Source organism: Thermobia domestica, chromosome 7, assembly GCF_964235325.1.
Source record: "Thermobia domestica chromosome 7, izTheDome1.hap1.1, whole genome shotgun sequence".
NCBI lineage: Eukaryota > Metazoa > Arthropoda > Insecta > Zygentoma > Lepismatidae > Thermobia > Thermobia domestica.
In genome coordinates this window covers 58,617,373-58,638,666 of record NC_137460.1, presented here as the reverse complement: position 1 = coordinate 58,638,666, position 21,294 = coordinate 58,617,373, and the positions used below count along the sequence as shown (strand labels likewise).

The window sequence follows — 21,294 nt, the reverse complement described above, 5'->3', positions numbered from 1 at the left end:
TATTACCGAAGCTTTTATCCACTTATTATCATTAATACGCGGGTTAGAAGCGAAGGTAAGGGACTTATGCACGTAGTAAGTATAAACAATTAATATGCCTGTAACTCTTCCCCAAATGGTGTGAATGGCCCTATGGCAGTAAATGGCCAAACTGTATGTGAAGAGCCCCTAAAGAGGATTCACTTGAGTAGAGCATGCACCTAGCCTACTGCTTTATTGTGTTAGTGGGATGTACTTCAGAGCCACCACTACACAATGCTAAATTAATTAATACACTGTTTATATTTCCTTCATTGAGTACAGGGCTGAGTATTGACCTTTGAGAATCAAATAAAAGGATAGAATGCAGGAGCTATGAAGCTGATATTCGATCATCAGAAGCAAGAGAGTAGCGTTAATGGTCACATAATAATTTTAAAAACAATTTAAAATAAAAGAATATACTGTACTGCCAATGATACCGAAATGGTACACACTCTCTATTTTTTTAATATCTCTGTTACTATATTGCTCCTGTGTCAATACTTGGGTTCTAATTTTTTCTTCCTGTGCACCGTTAGGAAGTGACAATACATACGGGAAACATTGAGAAGTCCTTCATACAAATTCAGCTGAAAAAAAAACATGATATGGTACATCTAAAAATCAGTGTACTCACCAGTTCCAGAACCATGGACAATTCAGGTATGAACCAGCCATTTGTGTTTTGATATTATTTAATAGCAATATTTGAAGATAAAAAAAATGGTATAATTCTTTCTGAATCACTTTAACATATTTCATTTTACACTTTTCTACTGTGCACAGGGATAATTACCAACCTTGTGTATGTCTATGCATATATTTATATATATATGCATATATATATATATATATATATATATATATATATATATATATATATATATATATATAGCTAGAGAAGTTTTACTTAATAAAATGTTTATCCAGTTGATGTTGATATTAGTTTTTAAGCGATTTTTAGTACAGGGTTCGATTAACTAGGATTTGCACACAATCTTAATATTTTTATGTCACTGTTTCTCAAAAGGAAAAGTCAAAGTTCACTAAAACCACATATATTTTAAAGTCAGGATTATAGTCCGTTCTTAGTCCTCTCCAAACACTGTCTATTTGGTACAAGATGCTCTTAGAACTTTTAATTGTTTATGATCAACTAACAGCCTCGTTCTCCTTGACGTTAACGTCTTTTTTTACACTGTGTGTGATCCGCCAAAGATGTGTTATGTGAAGCAACACATTATTCTCCTCAAAACCAAGAGAGCTACATTGCCCTGACAATGTCTAGTAGGCGTTAGTCTTCCAACTGCCAGCAAGGTTGAGCACTTTTTTTTTAAAAAAAAGAAAAATTTTCAATAATACTCCGATAATACACACTAAACTTGTAAAAATATAGCACTGGTTCACTGTATTTAGTTTATGTTTATCGTTCTTATCTTGCAGAAGCGGCGATTTAATATTTCAGAACACATATTGTTTTTTTTCACGAATTATCTTACTTTACGTGTTAACTATTCTCTGGCTTAAGCACCTCTCATCTTCCAAGCTCCCCTTCTCTCGATCTCACCCTATTTTTTTTTCAGTTCAAAACCGAAAAAGTGCTCCGCCTCTCATGTCCACTCCAACCGTTTTTTTCTCCCCTTCCAAAGAATTTGTCCAGAGCCGCTCCACAGGCAGATTCCACCCTCGCTTCCGATGGTCACTGTCCTTGAGGCGTTGTTAACGAATTTAGTTTCTGATGTGGTATTTAAAAAAAAAAAAAAACCAAACACTTTCAAGTTCGTATGGATATATACCATACTTCAATTTATGTTCCAATTCTCTTTTCCTTGACCATAATAATATCAAACACTCATTTAAGTTTTACTATATAAATTAAAACAATATTAAAAATAATAATTACAGAAAAGAAAAAACGTCTGGTTCGTTTAACTCCCTTCTGTCTCTCCTCCTACATGGATCAAACAAAAACTTCGCTCTCTCAGCTATATATGTGTGTGTGTGTCTGCTCTGTTAGCAGTCTGTTAAAACAGAACCAAGAAAGTTTCCAAATATTATCTGGACACATATTAATAGCATAAAAAAATGAAGAATAGAATGATATACTAACTATAAGGTATGGTATCCCTATAAGGTAAATTACCTGACGTCAATATTTATTGTTCAAAAATGTGAAAATTTTCCAACGTGCGGTAAGCACATGATTTTCTTCTGCACCAAAATCTGCTCCCCCTTCCGCCGAATTCGCATGAAGGGCTCTATATAGAGATTTTGAAGAAATAGCGAGATAAACCGCTCTTGTCGTAGGGAGTCGCTTTCAAAGTCAAATTTAATTTCATTCGGAATAATTCCCAAGAATAATGTTTTATATTTACTTCATACAAAATTAAAATATTACCTTAAACTTGTTCTGTGATTACATAATAAACAAAAATACAAATTTAAATACAGATATGCAAATAGGATAATTTAATCAAAATATAAAAAACTACTGAGCACAAACTGCCCTTCACAATGGGTGTATCTTAAAACTAACTTCGCCATTGCCTTCTTGATTAAATTCTAGCCCGAAATTATGTATCATATTATCCTATTTCCATTTTTTTAAAAAAAAGCTTGGCCTTAATTCAAAATGGCAGAATTCAAGATGGCTGCCGTCAAGATCATACCTAGCATACGACTTTCCCTAGGGCTTATATGTATCTACATGGTTGTTTTTTCATTAACACTCCGTTTAGAAAGGGTAGTAAGGGACTTCTGCAGTAATCTCTAATAACCACATCACAACTCTTAAAAATTATAGAAAAATGGAAAACATGCACCATGGCATAAATTTCTGTCATCACAAATAATGAACAGATGTCCTCTATCAGCAAAAAAAAAAAAAAAAAATCATTGAAATCAGGAAAGTGAATTGGATGATATTCCTTGTAAGTAAAAAAAAAAAAAAAAAAAAAAAAAAAAAAAAAAAAAAAAAACCAGGCACTTTTGGATATTGTTATTTGTAATTGTAATAGTAGCAATAGGACTTACTAGGCTTTCGAGACAGTCGAATTTTACAGTTTCCTTACGTTGGCCTACTTTATCTGCATTTGAGGCTTTCAACTTTCATTCTGTTTTCAACTGAAAATAATCTGTAATTTAACAAGGAAATAAACATAGTCTATACAATTAAGTTGAAATTCATCCTAATGTGGCTCATGACAAACACTTTATCATTTTGTATCGTAAAGGTCAGATTCACAGATATTGTAACAGAGCGATTGACGCTGATATTGTGCTTGAGCGATTGACCGTAGAAATTCAAACTTCGATTAGTGATAATTTCAGAGTCTTGTTTTATTATAAGTGTAAACTCTTTAATCAGTGAGGAAGATGACGTGTATCATAGGTAAGAGTTGATGACGATGGGTTTAAGTGGGTAGTGGTCAGTGGTTCATGGGTCAAGTTTTCATTGACCACCCCATCTTTGATTGCTACTACTAACAACAACAACTACTATTATTATTAGTATTACTATTATTACTAAAAGAAGAAAAACTTTCAAACTTACCGTCTGTGTTGTCTGGAAATGAAACTGTGAATAATAGCATAAAAATTTGAACACACAACGTTGAGCGCAACGCTGAAACGAGAAAGGAGATGCATTTTCTTTAAATCTATTCTTACGACAAAACAAAATGTAAAGAAAACGAAAACAGTATTTTTAAAACAACGTCCAATGAGAGATCAAAATACTGTTTCAGTAGATAAATTGCTCCTTGCATTGTTCACATCTTTGTTCAAATTGCACCTTGTGTTATCATTGTATTAAAGTTTTAGGGAGAAGAAATGATGAAGAATTAATGTTGTTAATTAATTGACTGGATTTAACATTTCATTAGGCATATACATTAGAAGAACAATTTTAGATATTATTGAGAACAAGAAGAGAAATTAGTTGGGACATTGGGACATCCTGACAGATTTCACTTCCAAGCAGTGCCGGACTGACCACGTTGGCTAAGTTTGTCTTTCCGAAAGGTCTCCACCGACCCCCTTGTTCATATCAGTACTAGGGATGGCCTTTTTCAAAAAATCTGCTTTTCGATTTTCGGAAATTTCATTTTTCGTTTTTCAAAAAAAAATCGTTTTCGTGTTTACGAAAAAAATTTCGTTTTCGTTTTTACGAAAAAAATTCGTTTTTCGTTTTTTGAAAAATTTTTCGTTTTTCGAAAAAATCGTTTCCCGTTTTTCGATGATTTTTCGTTTCTCGAAAAGTTTTCGGAATTCGTGGAATGATAATGTGGGAGTACCCCGGGAAAACACATGGACACGATGTTGTCTGCCACGAACTTACTTGACCTGAGATCAAATGTACAAGAGGTAAGCGTTCTAACACTGAGGTACCGTGCCCTCTTGGATTTGGATTTAATGAAAGGATAGTGTATAATGCCTACTATTGACGAAACTCATCCAATCATGACCAAAATTAGTATGGTTATGGACTGCGATGTATTTAGTACACACGTTAAATATTGTGGTGTTTGGGACTTTATTTCCAGAGTTATTGCTAATCAAATTTGTGTCTTAAGTTAGTGATATCAAGAAATTTCGCTAAGACGCATTTGATTAAACTCAAATGATCTTGACGAAAGTTGGTAGGATCGTAAATATTGACAAGCTTGGTATACATGGAAGCTCAGTATAAAATATTATGGTGTACAGACTTTTTGTTCCTGAGTTATTAGCTATCAATCTTAGGTTTGGAATCAGTGAAATCAAGAAATTTCATTAAAGCACGAAAGATGGAACTCATCCAATTTTTACCAAACTTGGTAAGGTGGTAGATCTTGACGAGCTTAATAACTATAAAGGTAACCAAGAAAGATCTGTCGCTTTTTCACCCAACACCTTCAAACATCGATATGTAACCTGACATACCTGGAAGATCAAAAATAGTCTCCATAAGCATCGACGACCTTCTGCCAACGTTTTGGAAGGCCATGCATTGGTCTACCACGTTTTGGAGGTAGAACTTGGTGGGCCGTGAAACGAAGAAGGTATCAAGTGCATTTTGTACCTCTACTAGAGATTTGAACTGGCGTCCTCTAAGCTGATTGTCCAAGGAATGGAACAGGTGATAATCGGACAGTGCAATGTCCGGGGAGTATGGCGGATGCAATAGTGTTTCCCATCCAAAGTGTAGAATAGTGTCCCGCGTCATCCTAGCCACGTGGGGCTTAGCGTTGTCCTGTAACAGGAAGACCCCTTTGCGATTCAGAAGACCCCTTGGCTCCAGAGTCTTGACTTTTTTCTTGAACACGGCTCAACTGCTGACAGTACACAGTTGCATTGATGCTCTGACTAGCTGGTAGCAGTATTTTTTTTTCTCAAAATACTGTCCAAAAAAATTTGGACTTGAACATAGTAAAATCAAGCAAGTTCATTAAAATGCGTTAAACTCATCCGATATTGGCCAAAGTTGATATGGTCATAGACTTTAACGAGTCTGGTACACGTGCGGGCTCAGCACGAAATATTGTGATGCACAGACCTTTGTTCTCGGTTCTTGAGGGATATAAATTAGAAATAATAACTCACAAAGTTAAACAGTGTAAAATTTATATTTTACAGAATATTAAAAAATAATTATTTACTAATAGTGATTATTAATGTGTTATCGACAATATGGCATTACTGCTGTATCGCCGGACCAATTTGAAAATAAAAAAATGGAGCATAATGTATTGCATTCGGTTATATTTGGTTGGATCACATTAAGTTACGCAGTTTTACCTATAGGTGCGCACGCGCAGTTTTACTATACGGATCCATAGTATAAGTAGGAGTAGGAGTAGGAGTAGCCGTAGTAGTAGTAGGAGCAGTAGGAGTAGGGGTAGTAGTAGTAGGAATGGGTTAGAAGCCCCACAGGGGTTGGTTGGGTACTGTTCTCGACAGAAATGGGCAAATTAAAGATTTGCCCAAATTTTTCTGTACATTTTACAACCTATGGATCCGTATAGTAAAACAAGTGTACCTCTCCGCGAAATAGTCCATCCGCCTCCACATACAGTGCCGCTTACAACATCAAAAAAAAAAAAAAAAAACAAAACAAACAACAAATACAGTGAAACTTCTACTAACGGACGTATTTTGTAATCCTTAAACACTGTAATAGGAAAAAATATATTGGCAAACCTCTCTAAAGCAGACACTCTCTAGTACGGACACAGACAGTCTTTCTTGTCTGTTATAAGCATTATTTACCTCCTTTTTACGGACACTTTATATAGAAACAAGTTGAAAAGTACAGTAAAAATACACAGAACATGAGGATATGACAACATTTTGCCTCCTCAACTGTCTGTTCAGTAACCGTGAGGAAGGGTCTCTGTTCCACAACACCCTTATGTCCTTTGCTTGCATTCTACTTCCACCTAACCTGTTTCAGAAGCAAAAGTGATTGACAGTTGCCCAATGTTTGGGATGACACATCATTCTTCTGTCCCACTGGGTGGAATCTCTATCCAAGCAGAAGACAAGTTTGGTATTTTTGACCACAGGTACGCATATTGTCTTTTAAAAAAAGTCATTACTGGACTGCAATTAACTCACGAATTAAAGCAACACACCGAAAATGAAGTAAGTAGCGATAACTGTAAAGTGAAGAGAACTGTAACATCTTATTCCCATGTTGTGCTTCGAACATAGGGAATTGGATGACGCAAGATAATGCAGGTACAGTAACATTTTGGTGATATTCATAAATACGTGATTCATGCAAAAATATTTTTTCTAATTACAAATTACATTGTTTATTAATTTGCGTAAGAAAATATTGAAATCTTTCTAAGGCGGACACCTCTGTATAGCGGACAATTTTTGATTCCCCACGACTGTCCGCTTTAGAGAGGTTTCACTGTACAATCATTTTCTGAGCTTTTACTATTCCCTTTACCTGACTTTCAATCACTCTTCCGCATAAACTTAAATAAATTCTCCAATTGACCAGATAAATTTCCTAAAATTGGTCCGGCGATACAGCAGTTAACCCGACAATATATTTTATAATGTAAAAAAAGACTAACAAATTACCAAATAGAAGGATCCTGTATAAACTGATCGTGATAGTATCAGGCAACTCTGTAATAAATTGACTTTTAACAATTGATTTTAACAAAATATGAAACATGAAGTGATTATATGTACTGATACTAAAGACTTCTCACTAAGATCCCCCATTCATTTATCTTATTTTCTATAACTAATTAAGTCAGTATCAAAAACAATTTGATTGCTTTCAAAAATAGGCAATTTAATACTAACAAAATACTATTGAATGGTTTATTTGTTCTAAAGATGTTTTATATACGGTAAGACAAAGAACTAAGTATCTGACTATAATAATCTCATCAAACGAGAATTCAAATTTTAAATAGGTGGGTCTTCGTTTTCGTATTAGTTTTTACTGCTACTAACTTCAGTAGAAGAATACTATTAAGATGAAATATTTTTTATTTGGTTGTTTGTTGAAGTTCAGCGTCCCTTTTCAGAATCGAGCAAGACTATACAAGACTTGGACCTACATTATAAAGTGGAATCCGAACCACCATAACACGTTCAATGTTTTCCCACTCGGGACCCTGTGCATCAAAGGAATAAGCGCTAGCCAGTAAACCAGTGGGCAGGGCTTGAAATCTTTTCTTGGAATTATGAAATTATATGTTTAAAAGAAACGTTTGTCGCTTCCTAGTACCTCTCTCGTTCTATGAGAAAAAAATATTGTAACCAGAGATATACGAGGGTAAGTCAACTGAAAACCATAACAGTAGAAATAAAAATCCGCATATGGCGCCAGTGAGCTGTAAGTTGGTATGCCTGTGTACGATAGTATGCCGGATGTCTCCTAGGTGGCAGCAGCCGGCAGATTCACAAACACCGGCGCAACAACAGTTCCCAAATGGCAGCCCCACTAGCCACATGCACCAGCGAGGAGCAGCGTTCTATGATTCGGTTTTTGCGAAGTGAAGGTGTGAAACCGATTGACATTTTTAGGCGAATGAAGGTTCAGTATGGAGATGCGTGTTTGTCACAGCCACAAATCTATGAATGGTGCCGGAAATTTGCAAATGGTGTTACGTCTGTGGCCGATGCTCCACGCCCCGGCCAGGTTCGGCGCGTAGTGACTCCAGAGACCATTGCAGCCGTTGAAGCCATCGTTTTGGAAAACCGCCGTGTGACAATAGACGAAATTGCAGCATGTGTACACATAAGTCTTGGATCGGCACATCATATTGTGAATGATGTTCTCCAGTTTCATAAGGTGTCTGCAAGATGGGTGCCCCGACAACTGATGCCTGAACTGAAACAGCGACGTGTTGATGCGTGCGAAGACCTTTTGTGGCGTGCTGAACGTGACGGTAATGCCTTCCTGTCACGAATCGTCACTGGTGACGAAACATGGGTGCATTATCATCAGCCTGAAACAAAGCGAGCGAGCAAGGAGTGGTCCGCTGTTTGGTCCGCTCAAAGAAGCAATGGGTGGCAGGAAGTTCAACTCCGATGAAGATGTACGCAACGCGGTGCACGAGGGGTTGCGCCGTCGGCCAAAAGACTTTTTTTCTGCAGGTATTCCGGCTCTTCCGAAGCGCTGGCGGACTTGCATTGAACGAGGAGGTGACTATGTAGAAAAGTGATTTACTTCTGTACCCTGTGTGACCAATAAATAATATTTAAAAAATAATTATGGTTTTCATTTGACCCCCCCTCGTAGTAAGTATTTATCACTTTCGGTTGCATTAAACTTAGAGATGGAAACTACCATTGTGGCACAGAATCCATATCAAAAACTGCTTCCGGGTATCGTTTTTTCTTTACTATGAAACCGGATGCGAAGCATGCCGCGGACGTTATGAGGGTAAAGTGAGGCATCCTTTGGGGAATCCCTTGCGCTCGCCTTGTACACATCTTATCTTAGTATCTTTCGATAGTCCATGTTAAGAACCTGTGTGGGCCGCCTAACATCGCCCTTCTATCTCTTGTTTTGACAGAATTAACCTTCAAAGTTAATTTTCCCACCCTTTTGGACGTCCGTAACTCGGTTAGGAGGCCGAGATGGACATTATGTTACATAGACACTTTTACTTGTTTTCATCTGTAGAATCACCTCCCAAGCGTTGTAAACAAACTTTCTTTCCACCCTTAACCCAATATATGTTTCAATATAGTTAAATTATACAAAACCTCTCATGACAAGCCACCCCCATCCCTTTGTCATACAGGTGGAAACATTGCGAATTCTGACGCTAGGGTTCTCCACCGGATGGACACTCTAACGACGAGTGAGAGAGGAACAAGTTAACAGTAACTTTTGTTTGTGCAGTGACACCCTGTATAAACGTATCTCGTTATCTCATTATTTTTGCTCTATGGTGATCAATACTGAAACCGGAAGTTGTGATTAGGGGCGGATCCAGGACGGACTTCTGAGGGTGACGGTGGGTTGTAATACTGCTACTTAGAGCTACTTTTAAGAGCTCAAACTCTGAGATGGGTTTTATTTATATTTAAAATAAGAAAGTGTCCTCCCCTGGATCCGCTAATGGTTGTGATACATTTTTCCTACTTCCTGTTTTTGTAGAGAAACAAGTGAGTTTCGTTTAACAGTGTAAAACTACTGTAGACTTCCAATCTATGCGAATTGAATACTCAAACTTCAGTACAACAAGAAGCACGACTAAAACTCCTGGTTGAAATAGATTAATAAGATCAAAGATAGAATTTGTTCGTCGGATGCTGAATCCGTATCAAAAAGCTATTATTAGCTATCACTTATCGTTTTTGTTCTATGGTGATAAAGATGGAAAGCAGGAATGGTTAATTTGAACCACTTATGGCTTGAATAGAGGGTTAAGGGAGGAAATGGAATCTATTCTTAGGACGCTAAGTCGATTTCAGAAAAACCTCTTCTCGATATCTTTTATAGGTTTTGCTCTATGAATATAAGTATTTGAACCGAAAGTAGTAGTAAATTTCAAGCATTTCCGGTTACAAAAGAGTGAAGCAGGTTATGACGATATGTTCTCTTAAAACCCTGAATTGATTCCAGAAAATTGCTTGTAGCTATCTATTACAATTTTTGTTTTATCGTGGCAAGTGTTAAAACCGGAAATGGTTACTTTGAACACTTTCGGTTCAAATAAAGTGTTAATGAAGAAGGTGGAATCTATCCTTGGGATGCTGGATTGGTTTTAAAAAATGCATCTCAATATCTATCACCGATTTGCTCTATGGAAATTAGTATTACCTAAAATATAAAATCAAAACTAGTAATAACCTTCAACTATTTCTGCCCTTGTGGAGTGTTGCGGATTGTAATGGTATTTCCTCCTGAGACCCTGAATCCACGGTAGGTGAACCACTTGTCGCTATCTATTACCAATTTTGTTCTGTGGCGATAAATGTTGAAACTTGTAATCGTTAACTTGAACCACTTCTGGTGTGAATTGAGATCAAGGGAGAAGGTAGAGCCTATTCTTAGAACGCTTAATCGGTCGCGAAAAACCTCATCACGACTTCTCCAAGTTTCTGCTTTCTAAAAATCAGTATTGAAACCAATATACTAGTAAATTCAGCCACGGTTTCGATAGTATTGTGGGTTGAGATGATACATAGCATATACACTCTTGAGACGCTGTATCGATTCGGTTAAAAAAACACTTGTGGCTATCTATTACTATTTTTGTTCTATATCAATCAGTGTTGAAACCGAAAATCGTTATTTTAAACAACTTCCGATCTGAATAGAGGATTAATGGAAAAAATAGACCTATTTCTTGGTAGCTGAATCGATTACAAAAATCTACATCTCGATATCTCATAATTCAGTATTGAAACCGGAAATAATAGTAAATATAAACAATTTCTGGTTTTGATTGAATGTTGTGGATAGTTATATGTTGTCTTAAGACGCTAAATTGTTTGCAATAAATCGCTTCTCGCTATCTATTACTCTTCTCGTTCTATGGCGATAAAAATTGAAACCAAAAAGGGTATTTGAACCACTTACGGTTTGAATGGAGAGTTAATGGAGGAGATCGAACCTATTTTAGGGGCTTTAAATCGACCGCAAGAAACGACTTCTCAATATCTGTTACTGTTTTTGCTCTGACACTTGTCGACAGACAGACGGACAAAGCCATTCTAAAGGCTTCCGACACTTATGCATAGCTTAATCTGCAAGTGTAATAAGTCCGAACATTGAATATATACTTGGGACACTGAATTGGTTCTGGAAAACCGCGTCTTTCTATATATTACCGTTTGTGTTCTGTGGTGATCAACAATGTAGCAGAAAGCGATACATCTCTACCAATTCTGGATTAAATAAAAGTCAATTGTATTAGATGAATCTATTCGTGTTGCAAACCTCTGCTTCTCGCTATTTCTTACCACTCTTGCTATGGTGCCAATCGACAGACGAACGGATGGATAACAGACTGATGAACATAGCAGTTCTATAAGACTTCCTATACGTATGCATAGTATACTATAGTTTGGGAATTCAGCTTGTTTTACGAAAATTATCCGTTTTCCGTTTCTCGGCAGTTTTCGTATTCCGTTTCTCGAAAAAATTTCGTTTTTCGAAAAAAAATTCGTTTTTGTTTTTCGTTTTTTTATTTTTGGTTTTCGAAAAATTCATTTTTCGAAAAAGTATTTTTCGAAAAAATGTGGCCATCCCTAATCAGTACGGCTCCGTGAGCCAGTAAAACTGTAAATATATATACAGGATTTTTTAAAACAACAACGACAACGTTTCGGAGGTGATTCCCGACACCAAAATAAGACAAAGTATAGACCAATCTGGGTGAATAAATGCTTCCTTTCGGAGTTATAGGCTGTCGAACACATGGAACACATGTCGAACACATGGAGTTATAGGCTGTCGAACACATGGAAAAAATGAACTTTAAAGGTCCATAGCTAAAATACTATGGGACGTACCGTATATCATGTGCCAATCTATCATTAAACGAGTACGTTGTCACTATTCGTTCCTCGAGATCCTGTCACACTGCTACGCATCTGCAGCTACGTTGCAGTAGGGCAAGGCATCGGTTCGAAGGCACAGATAAGGAAATGTTACAGAAGTGATAGACTTTATGTACAAGAAGAGAGATGTTGAAACAACTGACCGTAATCGATGTCATTCTTTTGCATTTGAATCCTTAAATAAAACCCAGATTTCAAAATCTTTAGTTCATTTATTATGCTACGCATGCCTATTATATAAACTTTTCAGTTTACTGTTCCACACAATTTATCAGTTTAAATATCCATCACTTGAACATGATTTGTTAAAGGAGTTTACAATTTCTAGCTCATCAAAGAGAATGAGCCCAAGGAACTTAGCTGAAGCTGATCATTTCACTAGATATGTCAACTAAAATAAACTTAGTTCCAAGATATTTTAAACAAATAATGATCTAAGCACATTTAATTATTATTTTCCAATGTTATGTGCACTAAATAATCAAAATAGACAGTGATAATTATGCCAAAACAAAATATTTTAGGAAAAATCTTATTATTTGATGATAATTGAGTACACTTATACAAATCATCGTTAAAAAGAACAAAATTGGCATTAAATTCATAGTCTATAGAGTCCAATTCTTATTATGTGGTGCAGATAGAGAAAATAACAGCACACTAGAAATATTATGAAAATTAACTATTTAACGTTGGAAAATTATAACATCATTTGACTATCAAACAAAAGAAAATGAAATCAACGAAAAGAAACTGTAACGAAATCAGGTCGTTACAGGTTACCCCGACTTCGAAAAAATATATCTGTATATATTTTTATGAATATCTACCTAGTAACTCAAATCTACGTTGCGCTGAACAATTGAATGGTTTTAAGTTGCGAAAGTTGAGTTCCAATGGATTTTTCCGTTAATGTACTCTAAACCGCACAATTGCTCAACAGTTTTGTAATAAGATAGGGACCTGTATATGTTAACATATATTTATGAATTTTGTCTTTAGCAGCTATGGACATCGGGGGTGTTTTTAACATTACAAGCTCATCTTCCTTTAGTAGCGGTTGCGATGAGGAACTGGACACTTCTTTTCGACTGTTTGGTCGGAGTTGATTCAATTAGTAACTGTCGATCGTGTATTTCTATGGATAATAGCTCATGTGGCCAAGGATAACGGCGTTTTAAACTATTAGTCGCAGAGAAAGATATAAACAGTTCTGCACGACATTTACTCGTGGCACTGCTAATAGAATTATTTAAGAGATCCTGTATTTCTTTTATGGATTCGCTCCATCGGGTATGATCTTGATTGCATTTCAGTCTTAGGATCCTATTAAGCTCTCGGTGTTGTCGCTCAATTATTCCGTTTGCTTGCGGAATATATGGAGAACTCATATGATGAGAGATTTGATTATGTTCAGAAAAGTTTTTCCATACCTTAGATAAAAATTGCGGGCCTTGGTCTGTGATAATGTGGCTTGGCAGTGGAAAATTGTAGAAATACAAACACTGAAGCACTCTTACAATTTCTTTGGTGTGTGCCGTTCGAAGAGGATAAAAACTAACGAACCTAGTAAAAACATCAATTACTGATAATACATATCTACATCCTTTATTCTTCGGCAACTTTCCCACAAGATCTAAACATAACTTCTCGTGTGGATAACTAGCTTCGATGTGATAACACTCTCCACTGACAGCTTGACTTCTAAATTTTGTGCGTGCACATTCCAGACATTCCCGGATGTATTGGGTAAAATCTTTCTTTTGTCCACGCCAATAAAACAAAGACCGAGTAAATGCCATGCACTTTTTGACACCGAAATGCTCCTTTTGATGGATCTTTGCTACAATTTCAGGGACGAGAGATCTAGGAATTACCAACAGCCATCCATCTGTTATTAGACTTGTCTTTGACAAATATTAAAGCTTCCACTATAGTTACTTCATCTGAACGATGTCCCGAATCCATCAAATTTATTATCTTCTGACAATAGCTGTCCAACCGCTGTTCCTTCTTTAGTACTTCAGGTGTAAAAAGATCTGGATCTTCAGTGAAAATAAAATTAGAGTACACTATCGTATCTTCATTTGGAATCAAATTAATGTAGACTTGCTTGATTTCTTCATCTAACTCCGGAGGATAACGACTTAACTATCAGCAACGAAATTTTCTTTCCCAGATATATGTTCGAAGTATAAATTATAGCGCTGTAATTTAAGTACAAGTTTTGTGGTTCGTGCATCTAAATTCTTTAAGGTAAAAGCATGAGTAGCCGCGCTATTATCACAGTGGACAATAGTTTTTCTACCTAAGATATAACTAGAGAAATAGTCACAGAGATATAGGATAGAAGGTAATTGAATAGGTAGAAGGTATGTCTCCCCATTGTTAAATTCTTGATTCGCCGTTTCTGTACGACTCAAGGTTTCTTTACAGATGTCACAATACCATTCCACTTCTGAACTACTCAATTCATCATACAGTTAATCATCCAGATTAACACAGCGAAAATGATACCAGCGATTTCATGATCCACACATAACCGAGTTCAATATTTCATTATTAGTTTCGTCAAGTTCTGTTACGCCCATACAACAAGCGTAACTCTCGCTCTCACTCTGTCCACTAACTTCTTGTTGAACTTTCATTATCTCATTTACATAGGCCTCATTCCCAATGATTCACTAGTAATTGTTTTCCTTTCGTATCTTCTGCTTCTCACTTGTCCTCTATCACTTCATTCTCTACGTAACTACGCTGATGTTCTATGTAGTCTACGTTGTCCTGGAAATACGGTCGCCAAATTTATCATGTGCCAATCTACCATTAAACGAGTACGTTGTCACTATTCGTTCCTCGAGATCCTGTCACACTTCTACGCATCTGCAGCTACGTTGCAGTAGGGCTAGGCATCGGTTCGAAGGCACAGATAAGGAGATGTTACAGAAGTGATAGACTTTATGTACAATCCGCGGCAAAAAACCTGCAACATGAGCATATAAGTTTATTGTGAAATGATGAAGTCTTTTGCTCCAAAATAAGTGTGCACGGAAGGAGGCAAAGGTTTATCCTGGCGTGATTCTTTCCACTTAGACGTTATGTTCATTCCCTGTGCTGTTAGGCGTAGTTTCACAATAAACTTACATCCTCATGTTGCAAGTTTTTTGCCGCGGATTGTACAAGAAGAGAGATGTTGAAACAACTGACCGTAATCGATGTCATTCTTTTGCATTTGAATCCTTAAATAAAACCCAGATTTCAAAATCTTTAGTTCATTTATTATGCTACGCATGCCCATTATATAAACTTTTCAGTTTACTGTTGCACATAATTTATCAGTTTAAATATCCATCACTTTAATTCGAACGGTCAGTTGAACATGATTTGTTAAAGGAGTTTACAATTTCTAGCTCATCAAAGAGAATGAGCCCAAGGAACTTAGCTGAAGCTGATCATTTCACTAGATATGTCAACTAAAATAAACTTAGTTCCAAGATATTTTAAACAAATAATGATCTAAGCACAATTAATTATTATTTTCCAATGTTATGTGCACTAAATAATCAAAATAGACAGTGATAATTATGCCAAAACAAAATATTTTAGGAAAAATCTTATTATTTGATGATAATTGAGTACACTTATACAAATCATCGTTAAAAAGAACAAAATTGGCATTAAATTCATAGTCCAATTCTTATTATGTGGTGCAGATAGAGAAAATAACAGCACACTAGAAATATTATGAAAATTAATTATTTAACGTTGGAAAATTATAACATCATTTGAATATCAAACAAAAGAAAATGAAATCAACGAAAAGAAACTGTAACGAAATCAGGTCGTTACACGTAGGCGGGTCAAGACTTCGCTTAAAAACTAATATGTGCGCTATCCAAAAATACATGTTTCAGAATCCTGCGGTACTCACGTAGCAATTTTAATAGAGGGAGTTTGGCTACGGGCATATAATTTCAAGTAGTAGCCAACTACCTCTATAAAAATTGTTCCGGAAGTACGACAGGATTTTGAAACATGGGTATTTGGATAGAGCATATACTATCCCAAGTATTGACCCGACTACGGTAGATCCCATAGTATTTTAGCTAAGGACCTTTAAAGTTCATTTTTTCCATGTGTTCGACAGCCTATAACTCCGAAAGGAAGCATTTATGCACCCAGATTGGTCTATACTTTTTGTCTTATGTTGGTTCAGGAAGCATCTCTCAAACCCCCAAACGTTGTTGCTATTCTGAAACACTATACACTATAATTCTTGGTGTCACAGAAATAATCAATGTTTCTCATACTGTAAACCTGATCCAGATATGAAGCACATGCTTTTCATTAGTTTGCTTTCTCTACAAAGTAACCAGACATTGCAAAATATATTTTATACTTAGTTAAGAATAGCTATACTCTATCAAATTTAAAAACTCTCAAAGGTGAAAAAATGTTCAGATCTTGGGTGACCTGCTTACCTCAACTTCAACTATCCAAAGCCTACCATATATACGATCAATTAGGCAGGGTACACTATTATTCAGAATCCTAATGACTTGTAGCTTTGCAACATTTTGTTTTCCAATCTTACCTATATGCCACATCTTCTATTGTAGACAAAAACGTTCGATCTTCTTTTTCTTAGTCTTTACCAACCTCCACCTCAAATCACTTTAAATTCACAAATGCTTTTTCGCTAAGAGGAAGAATTGTGGTTAGGAACGGAAGTCTGATCATCCTGTGTGCCAAAAAGAAAGAGAAACAAAACTTTTAGTTCTTAATCTGAATTATTTTCTAACCTTTCATATTTTTTTAAAAAATAAATAAATAAATACATGTTCCTAAAGAATACAAATATACTTTTGGATCTCTTAAATGTTGCAATTAAATTATGAGAAGGACATTCAGTGTGTAAAAAAAAAAAAGATAAATTTGAAGAATATGACTCAAATAGACCTTACGTTCATAGTTTTTTGCATATAAATATTATTATTAATGTTATGAAATGTGATTTTCCTTAATAAGCTATGTGAAAAGAAAAGCATTTGAAATTCATTGAATAATTAGTACAGTTTAATATGATTTTAACAGCTTAGGAATATTTAACATACAATATTAACACGTAATTTCTTACAAAAGAATATAAAGCACGCCAGCATGCAGAAGGAAAACAAAATCATCTGGAACTTTTAGGAAAAGGAAAAAGGAAATGCCGGTTGATAAGGAAACATTTATGTAAAAAAAAGTAAAGGATATGCAAAAGATATGAAAAGGATATGCAAACTATTGTTATTCTCGAGAAAATTATCTGAACAAAACTCAAATCAATTAAGAAACTAGCTTTCCAGAAGTTTTTGAAGACAAATTGCTCACACCGTATTATAGGTTTTAATAATGAACTATTCGTGTATTAAGTGTGAACAAAATCACCCGAAAGATTTACGAGAAAATCACCTTAAAACACTACCACCATTCCCATCTCATTTTGTTTTTTAAAAAGAGAAATGGCTAATGCCATATTGCGAGTTTTTAATAAAAAATGTTCATTTACACAATAAGAACAACACTGTTAAAGCAGTTTTGAAAAAAATAAACTGAACAAATCTCGTTCCTACAAGTGAACTACCGTTTCTGGGAATTTGTAACAAAGTTACAAATGAACTATCTTATATTGTACGACTGATAATCGTACCGATTATAGGCAAAAATGGTACAGTAATTTTAAAGAATATTATCCGAACGAAATTTGTCCTACTTTTTTCGGCTTTTTCTAACAGAAGAACTTAACAATGTAAAGTTGTTGATTAAATACAGCAATTATAGATTATGTGCAAAATTTCCTGAATAATTTTTGACAAAATTGTCCGAATAAAACTCCCCAACAGTGTACTAATACTATATTTTTTTTTCTGAGAAACCAATAGAAGTACAATACTATTGAGTTACTAATGAAATACTTACATGTAAAGAAACTCGTAATTTTCGATTTTCACTTTTCAGTAAATTACATTTGTTTTTGAGTGAGGAAATATTTTTAAAATTGGAAATTATGCATAGTCAGTACGTTAGATAGTGTAACCTCTGATTTTTGCACACAAGGACGAACAGCGAAAAATTACTCTTTTAACGTCTAGGAGTCATGAAGCATTTAAATCCATGAAAGTCTTAAAATTTGAGTTTTTTTCTATCGTTTTCTTCGATCACAAAGCTCCAAGATTCTGCAGAAAATGACGGAAAGGGAAGTCTGTAAACAGGATGAAACCGACAGAGAATACAGAAAATACGAATGTTAAATAGCAAATTATAAAGAAAAATAGAGCAAAGAATGTTCCAAAAAATATATGAGGCTATAGAAGAATTAGAAAGAGTAGTACAATGCACAGGGAGAAAACTTTAGGAAATTTGGGAGGAAAGAAAGACTCGTAATGATGATAGTAGAAGAGAATACAGTCACCAAGTAGAACAAATTTTATGAAAATGGAAAGAATATAGTGACAACTTGAGTAAGGAAAGATATAGTATTTTACAGTAGGTGTTGAAGAGGAAAACAGTAATCGAGGACGAGAAAGGTTTTACATAATTCGTCGTTTAAGATAATGATGTCTGAGATAAGAAATGGAAAGCTAACTGGGATAGATAATATACTAATTGAGTTCATTTAGAACATGGAGAAAAGGAAATAAACAATCATTCCGATTCAGTAATGAAACGAAAAACCAATCAAGAAACTCCTTTTTAAAAAATGTGATGGCCATCCTCATATCACATGGTGCAAAAACTATGCTTCGAAATCAGCTACACAGAAGTTTGTATGGAGAAACAAATATGAAAGTTGACGAGAAACACTTTTAATGTAGGAGGAGTAAGGATATAAGAAATGCTATTGGCTTAGTAACAGTAATCGGTGAAAAGTTAATAGAATAGTGCAACAAAGTTCTGTATGTAATGTTTATTGATCTAGAAACTTCTTTTAAAGAATAAACTGAGAACTGTTGATGGAAGTGATAAAAAGAGTCAAGATTTCAAAGAAGATCCGAAGAGTTACAAAAACCTTATGAGTCAATAACTAAGAATTAGAATAGGAGATAAGCTAACAGAGGTGCATGCAATTGGAAGAAAGGTTGACAGAAATGTTGTCTTATGCCAGTGTTACTGTATTTAATATATAGAATATCTAGAAGAGACAGTGAATAATGGTTGCCCGGTTGGATTAGAGTGTAGCGTCCCTTTCAGTACCGATGTTAGATGAGACGTGAGATCCGAAACACATGGCCTCCCGTCGGGAATCAAACCCGGGATCTCCCGTGTTGAAGACGCGTATGCTAACCATGTAACAACAACGTAACTCAAGAGTGAAGAATGGTTTACATAGAAAGATTGTATTTCAGTAGATTAGGGCAGCGGTTCTCAATCATTGTGTCACGACACATTGGTGTGTCACGCAGTCTCCTATGGTAAATCGCGAAATTTTAGAATTTAAAAACCATGAAGAATTCAATAATAATTAGTTAAAATCGCGAGAGACTGTACCAGTCAACGCCTTCAGAGGCAGCAATAATGTCAGTACTACATGGAGTCATTACATTATAAAAAAAAAATATACGATTACACTATTATACAGTGAAACCTCTACTAACGGACACCTCCTGTAACGGACACATTTTGTAATCCCCACACACTGTAATAGGAAAAAACATATTGGCGAACCTCTCTAAAGCGGACACTCTCTAGTACTGACACGGACACTCTTTTCTGTCTTTTATAGGTATTATTTTCCTCTGTATTACGAACACTTTCTCTAGAAACAAGTTGAAAAGTACTGTAAAAATAAATTTTTAGTAATTTATACACGTGTCACCATCTTGCCTCCTCAACTGTGTGCTCAGCAACCCAGACGAAGTTTCTCTGTTTAACACTTTCATGTCCTTTGCTTGCATTAATCTCCCACCTAACCTGTTTCAGACACAAAAGTGATTGACAGTTGCCCACCGTTTGGGATGACACTTTATTCTATTGTCCCGCTGGAATCTCTAACTAAGCAGAAGACAAATTTGATATGTTTTTGCCCGTGGGTGCGCATATTATCTCAAAAAGTAGTAAATAGTGATAAGTGTAAAGTGCAGAGAATTATAACATTATTTCCATATTGTACCTCGAGGCATAGAGTTTTGGATGGCGGAGGATAATGCAGGTACAGTAACATTTTGGTAATATGCAAATTATTTTTTTTCTAATTGCATATAAATGGATGGCCCCTTGTATGGTATGAAACGAAGAGAAAGTCATTACATGAAGTCTACGTCTTGTAATTGAATCCAGATGTCATTCAAGGACTTGAAACATGTTCATAAATTGCACCAGTTCTTCTAAAAAAAAATTACTGGCATGCTCATGAATTAAAGAGTCTTCAAATTTTGAGAATTGTTTAAGATAACTAAGCTTAATTGTGAAATACATTTTTAAACTAGATAAAGTATCAATGCAAGACCTTTGCCCCGAAGTCGAAATTGGCGCAAGCGAATTATAAACCAAATCCCGTGTTTCACACGGACTCAAATTTTGAACTTTTGTCGGTTCTTTGGTATCATTTGTATTGTGAAAAATAGGGATATCGGCGTTATCTAAGACAATAAAAGTGGCGATTCAAGGGGCTGAACCAGAAAAAGTCTCTCTTACTAAAACAACTAATGGTTGTGACTGAAAGTGAATGCACCTGAACTGACACTCGACGTCACAAACGAAAAATTGTTTTCATCGTCGTTAGTATCAGATTCAGCTTTACCAAAAATATGAACGTCTTTGTCCCTATAATTGTGCACGTGAGTTTTATGGTCGGACCAGTAGGCGAGGGCGCACGTTCATCGGTTTGCAATTCTTCAATAATCTCATCAGGCCTACTAGAAATACTTTTCTCAATGAAAGAATTCATACTTTCTATAGTTTTGAAACTATTAAGCGTGTCAGATTCAATTCTTTTAAAACCATTAGCATTGCGTTGTAATTTACCACACCTAACTGCCATTTCCGGTAATAATTTATTTACATTACCTGATAAACTCTGTACAGTAGCTTCCAATGTTCGCAATTTTTCAGTGTATTGTAACGTGTCATTCTCAACACTTTAACAACAAGAAGCTCAGAAGCTAATTTTGTTGTTTCTTCAGTAATATCAACATTCAAACTCAATATTTTTCTGTCTACATGAACTCTTAAATCTACAATTTCCCCACTTATACT

General features: G+C 35.5%; 1 protein-coding gene across 1 annotated transcript in view; it reads right to left on the bottom strand.

Annotated features, from left to right (window-relative positions):
* The window catches only part of LOC145690140 (prostaglandin G/H synthase 2-like), a 109,508-nt gene extending 92,719 nt beyond the window's left edge, over positions 1-16,789 (bottom strand). The window contains exons 1-2 of the mRNA XM_081764737.1: positions 16,649-16,789; positions 3,575-3,646 (exon numbers count right to left, since the gene is read on the bottom strand). Coding sequence (XP_081620863.1) covers positions 3,575-3,646; positions 16,649-16,661 — 85 coding nt within the window. The 5' untranslated portion in view covers positions 16,662-16,789. The remainder of the gene's footprint in view (positions 1-3,574; positions 3,647-16,648) is intronic.
* Between the last annotated feature and the right edge of the window lie 4,505 nt (positions 16,790-21,294).